Source organism: Mus pahari, chromosome 4 (genome assembly GCF_900095145.1).
Source record: "Mus pahari chromosome 4, PAHARI_EIJ_v1.1, whole genome shotgun sequence".
NCBI classification, from domain to species: domain Eukaryota; kingdom Metazoa; phylum Chordata; class Mammalia; order Rodentia; family Muridae; genus Mus; species Mus pahari.
This window is the reverse complement of record NC_034593.1, coordinates 5,082,194-5,091,645: the sequence shown is the minus strand read 5'-3', so window position 1 is coordinate 5,091,645 and position 9,452 is coordinate 5,082,194. Positions and strand designations below refer to the sequence as shown.

Here is a 9,452-nt window from a genome sequence, read left to right as displayed (position 1 = left end):
AGAGAGAGAGAGAGAGAGAGAGAGAGAGAGAGAGAGAGAGAGAGAGAGAAAGAGAACACGCCCTTACCCCTCACCCACCCACTGGCTGCCCGGCTCCCAATACTCCCTAATACTCCCTTGTCCTGCAGGTCTTCCCTCTGCCATTGCAGGCACCGCTGTCCTAAGACCCCACACTCTTGGTTCCTTTCTTCGACTTTGCTTTATGTGTCCCCTGCCATCTGTGAAAGGCACATCTCCTCCGACGGTCTGTTTTGTGTTTGGGTTTTGTTTTGGATTTGCTGTCAGACGTTTCCCTTACTATTCTTACCAGATTTTATTTCCAAATGAATCCTACAGTTAACCTGCCCAGGCAGACATTGAGCAGCAATGCTGTGAGCGTATCCATTTTTTTTTTTTTTCTGTAGACATGTCTGCTTTCTTCTCATTCCCTCCCCGCCCTCTCCCCCATCTCTCCCCTCCTCCATGCCTCTCCCGTCTCTCTCACCCTGTAGCTCTGGTCCTCTTGAATGCTGTGATCAAAGGTATGCAGCGGCATACACAACTTAGTCTGGTATTTTTCTTTAATTACTATTGAATACCTTGAGTAATGTTTGTCAGAATTGTATTATGTATACAGTTTGCTTTGGTTGCTATTAGATAATGAGATATTTACCACAGCTTTGAAAAAGACGATGTTTTCATGGCTTCACTATTGCAGTGTTTCAGTAAGGAATGGCATCCTCCCTTGGGAGGCCATAGACCGTTGTCTCCTTTTTTTTTTTTTTTTTTTTTTCCAAGATAGGGTTTCTCTGTGTAGCCCGGGCTGTCCTGGAACTCACTTTGTAGACGAGGCTGGCCTTGAACTCAGAAATCCGCCTGCCTCTGCCTCCCACGTGCTGGGACCGTTGTCTCCTTTAAGAGTTAGTCCAGCTGCACTAGCCTAGCATCTGGCCAAGGGACCACCTCTCACTTTAAGTGTGGTTTCACTTTAAGCTATGCCGCAGCGGTGGGAGGAGCAATTACCCCTTCCCAACCCCTTGCTTCTCTGCTGATGCCTCCAGTAACATCCTTGTTCCCCTGGGGCTGTCTGCCAGGCTCAGCACAGAATGACATAATGTCCCTCCTCTTCTCCCTCTTTTGAGCATTGAGAACATATCTATATGTGTGTGTGCATGTATATATATATATATATATATATATATACACACACAAATATATACATACACACACTTATGTACATCTATACACTATATACATATATGCATGTACACACACACACACACATACACACTATGTTTCTTTCCACTCATTCTCTAATGGACTCTTCCTTGTCATGTGGCTCCCCTGCCATGTGACTGACCTCCATGATGGCTTTACCAAAACATCATGACTTTCTCTCTTCCTTGTATCGTGTTGCTCCATATACCTTAACTCACGAACACTCATGGTCGAGAAAAATGCAAATTAAGTTTTAAAAAATTGCCTGTCTGAAGTTTTGGACTGGAAACTCAATGGGTCATGTGATCCCTGCTGCATCCTCAGGCTGTTGGAGCCAGTGTGGATGGACACAGAGGGTGTGGCTCTGCCTGTCAGCAGGCCAGGGACAGGGTAGAATGTGGTTTGTCCAGCCTGCTAGGGTCTCTGGGACGCTGCTCCATGCTCGGTATGGGTGTTGTTTCTAGGAGGCAGACTAGAAGCACGTCACGGAGTACTGACTGGAGCGACTTCAGCGTGAGTGGAGTCAGACGGGAGTAGACAGAAAAAGCTAAGGGTTAGGGAGAGAAACTGGCTCGGCAGCGAGACAGGAATGTGTGTTCAAATGTGCTCCTAGCTTTATATAAATCACAGAAAAATGTGTTTTGTAAATAGAAGAGGGACTGGTTCTTTCCTTCTTCAGTGTGTTTGTAAAAATGTCATGTCTACATAAAATGGATGGTGATGCTTAAGCTTGTATTGGGCAAAGGTTGTTAGACATTGTGCCTTGTCATTTAATAAACCAGGTGCTGTCAGTGTTACTAATGTCCCCAGAGCTTAGAGTGGATGGATGACTTTGTTGTTTATTTACATCCCAGGCTGTCCTGGATCTGAATGTTGCCCAGAAACACCTTGAGCACCCGTTCCTCTTGCCTGTCTTTTAATCTGCTAGGATTACAGGTGTGTGACACTGATCTTCATTTATGCAGTGCTGGAGACCAATTCTAGAGCCTCCTGTTTTCTGCCCACTGCGCCGCAGCTCCAGACCCCTCAATACATGTTAGAATAGTTCCTTTGAATGTTGTTGTGGAGGACACAGCGCTCTGGTGACCATGCCTAGCTGGACTTTTCCATTTACTATTTTCAGAGCATGGTTGTCCCTGAGCTCCTAAAACCGTGGATAACGAACCCATACCTAGCAGCAGCTTGCATGGGAACCCCAGTGGGATGCCCACAGGAGTGCCAGGCATCCCGTGGTGTTCTGCACCTTGCTTTCTCTGTGTCTCAGCCCTACCGCCATTTTCAGTTGTTTATGGGGGCATAGTTGCAGTGGTCACAGCTTCCCAAGATCTACTCTGTGGGATGCGGAGAGCCATACAAAACACATTGCCCTAATTAAGCCTATTGTTTCTAAGAAAATAGCACTGGGTCCAAGACCAATTTAGTATATGATTGCTGAGCAGAACGCTGTGCTTTTTAGAAATGTTTTCCCCACAGCTAATTAAAACAAAATTGGAATCCAGAGGAACAAGGCGTGAGCCCTGCCTCCCAGTTGCTTGCATTTTCTGGAGTCCTTTAGTCTGACAGCATTTCCGGAGTGTCTGCTGTGTGCCAGCCTTCATTACAAGCGCGTCCAAGCTCATCCATTTTTTTTTTAATTTTTTTTTAAAGACTCTTGACAAGCCCTGGTAGCAGGTGCTGGTGTGACCCCGCCTTACAGGGCAATTTCTCCAGAGCACAGTGCTTGGCACAGACAGATCTGCGCTTCTGATCTGTGATGTCAGGCTGAGGCATACATGTCATGTCCAACTGAACATCACGTAGAGCTTGTCCAGTGTCCCCTTTCCCTTGGAGTGCAGTAGCATAGCTACTGTGGAGCGTGGAAGGTAGCTAAGAAGTGAACGCCTGTCTCTCTCTGTCCTCGGAATCAGAGCTAACTAGAAATGTTAAGGGCAAAGAATGTTGGGTATGAAGTCGTATCTGGGTTCCAGGTTTCATGTGAGTTTTACTGGTTCGCCATGTGACTGACACCGATAATGCCCCCAGGTAGTTACCGGGGTTACTGATACAGAAGCTGAACGTGAGGCGATTCTGGAGTGCTTGAACCCAGCAGATCCCAACGAATAGCCAACGGCATGGACTTAGAGACATTTCTATAGTGTGACCACCTACAGGCTCGAGGATGTATGGACTGACAGACACGGGATGCAGATATTGTGTAAGCTGTATCACCTGGCCTGGGAGGAAGGCAGCCCCTCTGGAGTGAGACCTCAGAGTACAGCGTGCCATTTGCACTTGGCTGGAATGCGCTGGAGGTTTGCGTACTCCAGGGCATGGTGGTATTCGCAGATGAGGACTTTGGGAGGCAATTTAGTCATGGAGGCTAGACTCATGGGTAGTGTTGATGCACCTCTCCTCTCCCCTCTCCCCCTCTCCCTCCTCCCTCCCCCTCTCCCTCTTCCCTCTCAGTGTGTGTGTTTGTGTGTATGTATGTATGTACGTATGTATGTATGCGTGTATGCACATGCACGTGGAGGCTAGAAGCTCCAATGTTGTTTTTCAGGTGCTAAGTCTACCTTGCTTTTAGAGACAGTGTCTCTGACTGGCGTGAATTTCTTCATATTGGTTAGGCCGTCTGCCAATGAGCTCCAATGATTCCCGGGTGGCATTACTCAACACCTTGGCTGGCTTTTTTTTTTTTTTTTTAAACATCCAAAACACCCGAAAACATGGGTTCTGAGGATTGATCTGTCTCCCACAGGAAGATGGAGCAGCACCAGCCTGTGAACCGGAAGTCACTGCTTGCGCTAGGTTCCCAGTCTGCTGTCACTTCCAGTTTGGGTTTTAGCCAAGAGCCTAAGAAGTGGTGTCATTGAAGCCGTTCTGTGGTCTTTGAGCTCACAGACCAGTGCCGTGGAAGAAGCGATGGAGAGAGAAGGGAGGAAAGGGGGTTTGTTTGTAAGGAGGACTTGGAGCGCAAGCAGGGGACTTGGCAAGCCTCAGAAATGGCCTGTGCCTGGGGTTTACGGTGACCTTGGGAGTATAAATGCAGGGTCCTGTGAGGGAGGGTCAGGAATTGGGATGAAGAAATGTTGCTTGACTGATGCATAGGAAGTAGGAAAGCCAGATAGGGTGAGCCACTTTGTTCCAGACCCGAGTTGAGGATGCCATGGACATTGGGTGTGCTGGGTTCCTGAGAGGCCTCAGGGAGAATAAGTTGCGTGTCTAGAGACTCAGGTGGGAAAAGAGGAAGGAAAAGGGTTTCATAGTGGATGTAGAAGGACTGTGCTAGCCGGAACACACAGAAAGGACTAGACCCCAGGGGGAGGCAGAGGGTGCGAGGGCTAAGCTGCTCCCTTTGAGGTCTGTTCCCATTCCGACATGTGTAACCAGCTCACCCTGGCCCCCCTGCTCCTCTCAGCTGGGCTGGAGGACGCAAGCCTCAGGATGGGTCACCCAGAGCCCTGGCTCTCCAGTGGGGGAGGGGCGGTGCTAGAAGACTCCAACTGCTGGGTTCCTTGGATGCCTGTTTCTGTTGGCCATGTCTCTCATGTGTCTTACAAGCTTCCCCAGAGCTCCTTAGGTGGAGTCCTGGGAGAGAGGAGCTGGCTGGAGCTATGTGGCTTTTCATAGCCTTGCTTTGTAAGTCACATGATGTTGATTTTACATCATGCCTGGAGTTAGAACTGTGTCACTGCGTGCAGCTGGGAGAGAGAGCCGACTTGAGCTTTGGAGGGGAAGCGAGTCAGTGAGTGAAGACTTCTATCTTAAGACAGCCACATCTTCAGGTGTGACATCCGTGCAGGGGTGTTCAGAGAAAGGTGGGCCAATTGTCAGTGTTCAGGAAACCTGACGGTGTCGGTATGATGACCACAGAGAAACTAAAGCAAAAGAGATAAGCAAGCCTGGTCCGCGACCGTTCCCAGTGTCAGTTATGAAATAGGTAGGCTCCGACAGGAGTGGAGATGGGGGTGGGGGAGGTGAACAGGTCGAAACTAGCCTCTCTGAAGAGGTTGCCAGGAAGTTCCCTGTCAGGCTTCGGAGAATGGGGAGGGCGGGTAGGTACAGGCCGAGTCTGTGGAGATGGTGGAAGAGAGGTAGCCAAACAAGGGTGCTCCTTTGGGAAGCGCCCAGATGTGTTTGAACAGAAATTTTGGATTACATGATCACGCTTGTCCTGCGTTTAGTGATGTTTCTAACTGTCAGAGTGGAGAGGGTGAAGTGTGGCTTTTGCTAGTGTTTGCAAAGTGCGTAGACACCAGAGGCGAGGGGAATAACTAGGTGTGCAGTCCAGTAGCTGCCTCTGTCTTAGTCAGGGTGCTTCTTGTGCAAAGGACATTTTCATGGTGGTGTTGCAGAGTTTGACCCTCAGGTAACCCCGTATACAGGTGGTAATTAATTTTCATGTGCTTAGCAGAGCAGAGACATTTATTAAAGATTGGTCCCGAGGAAGTATGATCCATTCCCTGGGTATTCCTACCGGCAGAGAGCAGTTTAGCCTGGTGGTGACATCTGAGCAGAGTTGGGGATGCTGTAATCTTGCAGCTTTGGCCAGTGGTTGCTGAGGCTGAGAGAGCTTGTGCTCACAGCATGGGATGGGTTGTGCCAAGTCCAAACGTAGCAGATGCTCCTGTAAGCTCGCTCACTCGCTTGCTTTCTGGATCACTCGCTCAGATCCTTTTCAGAAACCACCTTTGTTTAGCATCCTGACCCAGAGTTGGTCATAGCTCACTGTGAAGCCTCCATGCCCCAATGGCCAGAAATGGATGGCTCTGCCTGCTGCTTCAGGGGTTCAGTAAGATTGAACATCTCCATTCAGAGCAAAGGCAGCCTGGCAGGTTCCTCGGGATTGAGCGGCTTTCCCTCGGTTCTGTGGTACAGTCTCCTTGCAGACTCTGTCGACAGTGGATCTGAGGGGCTGAGATAGCTAGCGCCCACTTTTAAAACTTGCTGGACAACTGTATTGTTTCTCACATGTCCCCGTGTGCTCTAAGCACGTGCCTTTTGAGGCTTCTCCCTCCCTGTCATTTCTCCCAATTTCCTTTTTTCTCTTTCAGATCTTCTCCACTTGCAAGAGTGACTTATGCATTTATTTAATAATATGCTTTATGCGGAGGGTTTTTTTTTTTTTTTCAGTAGGAGTAATGAAACATTCCCGGAAACCTGCTTTGTTAACTTTGTTCATTTATTATTAATTTCCTTGCTATTTCAAGGCTAATTTTGTTACATATATACATATGATGCTTCTAAATATAGAAGAAACTTTTCAAACTATTGGGAATTTAAAAATATCACACTCAGGGCCAGTAGAGAAACAAGGGACCCTTGCAGCTCCTTTCTCTTCCTGACTTAAAGGTGTCATGATTAAGGAAAAACCACTATTAGACATTATATAAGGAAGTTTAGATTTATCTTTCCTAAAGGGATTGCCGGAAGTGGTGAGTCAATGACTGTAACCTGGTCCCTCCTAGGCTGTGGGCCCCTGTGGGACTGTCATGTCCAGCATGGATGCTCCCTGCCATTAGGCTCCACCTCTTGACATCTCTGCCTATGGTCAGGCGTGGCCACGCCTGGCCTGCTTTGCAGTCCTCCCTGTTATTCCCTCCAGTTTTGCCGGTTCCGGGAGACATCAGGCTCTCATCCTTGTGCTTGCCTTTCCTAGATGTTGGCCCACTCGGCCACACTTTTCTTTGGCAGCAACAGTATCTGTTTGCTTTCAGTGTTTAGATGTGGCCCATCCCCCTTCCCACTACTGCCATGTACCTGATCTTGAGTTCTGAATAGGCAGATGCCCTGGAGATTTCTTGGGGGATGCAGTGCTGTGCACGTGCAGTGGTTGGAGGGGGCTCAGACAGTGTACAGAGGGGACAGCTTGGACGCTGGAGTGTCTGGAGAATATGGAGTTTTTTTTTGTTTTGTTTTGTTTTTTTTTGTTTTTCGAGACAGGGTTTCTCTGTATAGCCCTGGCTGTCCTGGAACTCACTTGGTAGACCAGGCTGGCCTCGAACTCAGAAATCCGCCTGCCTCTGCCTCCCAAGTGCTGGGATTAAAGGCCTGCGCCACCAGACCCGGCTGAATATGGAGTTTTTAATTCCTTTCAGTCAGTACCGTGTAGAACAGAAAGCATTTTATTTGCTGACGGTGCTGACTTTTATCAAATGCTTTCCCAGTCCTAGTTCCTGTCCCGTGATCTTTCCCGTTTACTGGAGACCGAGTTTAAAGTCTACAGGGTGTTAGGAGTTCTCCAACATCAGGAAGTAAGACTGCAGTATTTTATCACCTGCCATTGATGTAGGAACCCTTTGTCTAAATGGGGTTGCCAAAATGGAACTGGTTTACTTAAAACCAACAATGTGCGTGTGTTCATGTGTGCAAGGTGTGTATGTGCACGCATGGAGGCAGAGGCCAGCCTGAGCTCTTGTTGCCTCTGCACTGTCTATCTTGGTGTTTTTGGGATGTCTTTCACTCGCCTGGAGCTCACCACACAGGCTGAGCTGATTGGCTAGTGAGTCTCAGGATCTGTCTGGTTCCACCTCCCACACATGGGGTTGCATGTATGCTCACCCAGCTTTTTACGTCAGAGTGGGGGGATCTAATTCAAATCCTCGAACTGCCAGGGCTTTCCTGACCCAGTCAATCCCCAGTCCAGAAACTGCATCTTAAGGGATCTGGCCTTGGCCTCCTGAGTTATCTAATAATGAGATGCTTTGATACCAGCGGAGTGAATCTTGTTGGTGCTATTTTGGAGAGAGAAGTTCTGTGGCCTAAGCGTGGGGAAAGGGCAAAAAGGATGGGTGAGGGCAGAGGAGGCTCTGAGCGTCTCTCCAGCTGCTGAGGAAGGGTTTTCCCTAGGGAGACAGCAAACTTGCTGCTGGTTCTACCATTGAGCAGTTGTCACCTTCCATGTTAGGATGGCTGACCTTGACTTCCTTCAAGTACGGACGGGCGTTAGAAAATGAAAGCAGTTGCATTTCATGTACTTCGTATTTTTCTGTGTTCTAGTGGTGGTTATGGCGGTGGTGGTGGTGGTGGTGATGGTGGTGATGTCGATGTCTCATAGAGCCAAATCTGGCCTCAGATTCATTGTATAGGTCTGGCTGGACTTGAACTCCTGATCTGCCTGCTTCTGGGAAGTTACTCTTCACCTTTTTTTTTTGTTTTCACCATGAGTAACCTGTAACTGTAGTATAGAAACATAGGAAAGCATAGCAATAATGCATTTTATAAGAAATCATATTTTAAAACCTTTATGTAAGTTTATTTAAATAAATCAAGCATATTAATTTTATAATTATTTAATACAATATATTTTATGTATAACATTATATTTTATTATATGCAATATAAAAATCATATATTTATATGTAATAATTTACAATATAGTCTATTATGTTTATATATGTTAATAAAATTAAAAATTTCATATTTTATTAATTAAGCACATCAATTTACTTTTCTGTCACTGTGGCCACAATGCTTGGCAGAGTCAACTTGCATGAAGAAAGTTTGTTGATTGACTTAGGCTCACAGTTTCAGAGTGTTTTGATCTATCCAGTAGGGGGGCCTTGGGACAAGGGCAGGCAGGCTCCTTTATCAGGAGGAGGAAGTGAGGCAGGAACCAGATAGGTACCTAATGGCCTACTTCTGCCAGCAAGGTCACCTTCTAAGGTTTCTACAGCCCTTTAAATAGAGTCACAGTCTGGGGGCAGGCATTTAAAACGGAGCTGGTGGGGGACCTTCCTGCTCAATCCCAGCATTAAGTGTCTTACTGAAACTTGAGGATGCTTAAGCACTTTCCTCCCATTCTTGGTTGGCTATAGATGGACAGCAAGCGCTAGAGGTACTAACAGAAGCTTCAGATCATGCTAATAAAAGTCATTTCCTTCACTCTACATTTCTCTCCCTCCCCTGCACACACCCTGTCAGGTCAATGTTCAAGTTCTTAATCACAGGCCTTTCCCTGAAACACTGGGTGCTTTCTTTGGCTGTCCTTCAAGAATCAGATTTCCTGCGTTCAAAGGGAACCTGGAACCTGCTTGTGCTTGCCTTCTGTCTTGTAAGATCCTCTGAGTTGCATTAGTGTCTGGGTTTGGTGGCCGATGATGGGATGGATTCCTGGATGGGGTAGTCTCTGGATAGTCCATCCTTTCATCTTAGCTCTAAATTTTGTCTCTGTACCTATATCCTTGCATGGGTATTTTGTTCCTTATTCTAAGGAGGAATGAAGTATCCACATGATGGTCTTCCTTCTTGGTTTTCTTGTGTTTTGCAAAATGTAT

The 9,452-nt window shown here is 47.2% G+C and overlaps 1 protein-coding gene across 6 annotated transcripts in view; it reads left to right on the top strand.

The window, feature by feature from the left end:
* The window catches only part of Tpd52 (tumor protein D52), an 82,763-nt gene that overhangs the window by 6,487 nt on the left and 66,824 nt on the right, over positions 1-9,452 (top strand). For 3 of the 6 annotated variants that reach the window (XM_029537406.1, XM_029537407.1, XM_029537408.1), the window contains exon 1: positions 4,818-4,994. The exons of the other annotated variants lie outside the window; for them this stretch is intronic. In XM_029537406.1, the coding sequence (XP_029393266.1) occupies positions 4,844-4,994 (151 nt within the window). In that variant the 5' untranslated portion in view covers positions 4,818-4,843. Of the gene's footprint in view, positions 1-4,817; positions 4,995-9,452 lie in introns of those variants that run through there. 6 annotated transcript variants of the gene reach the window in all.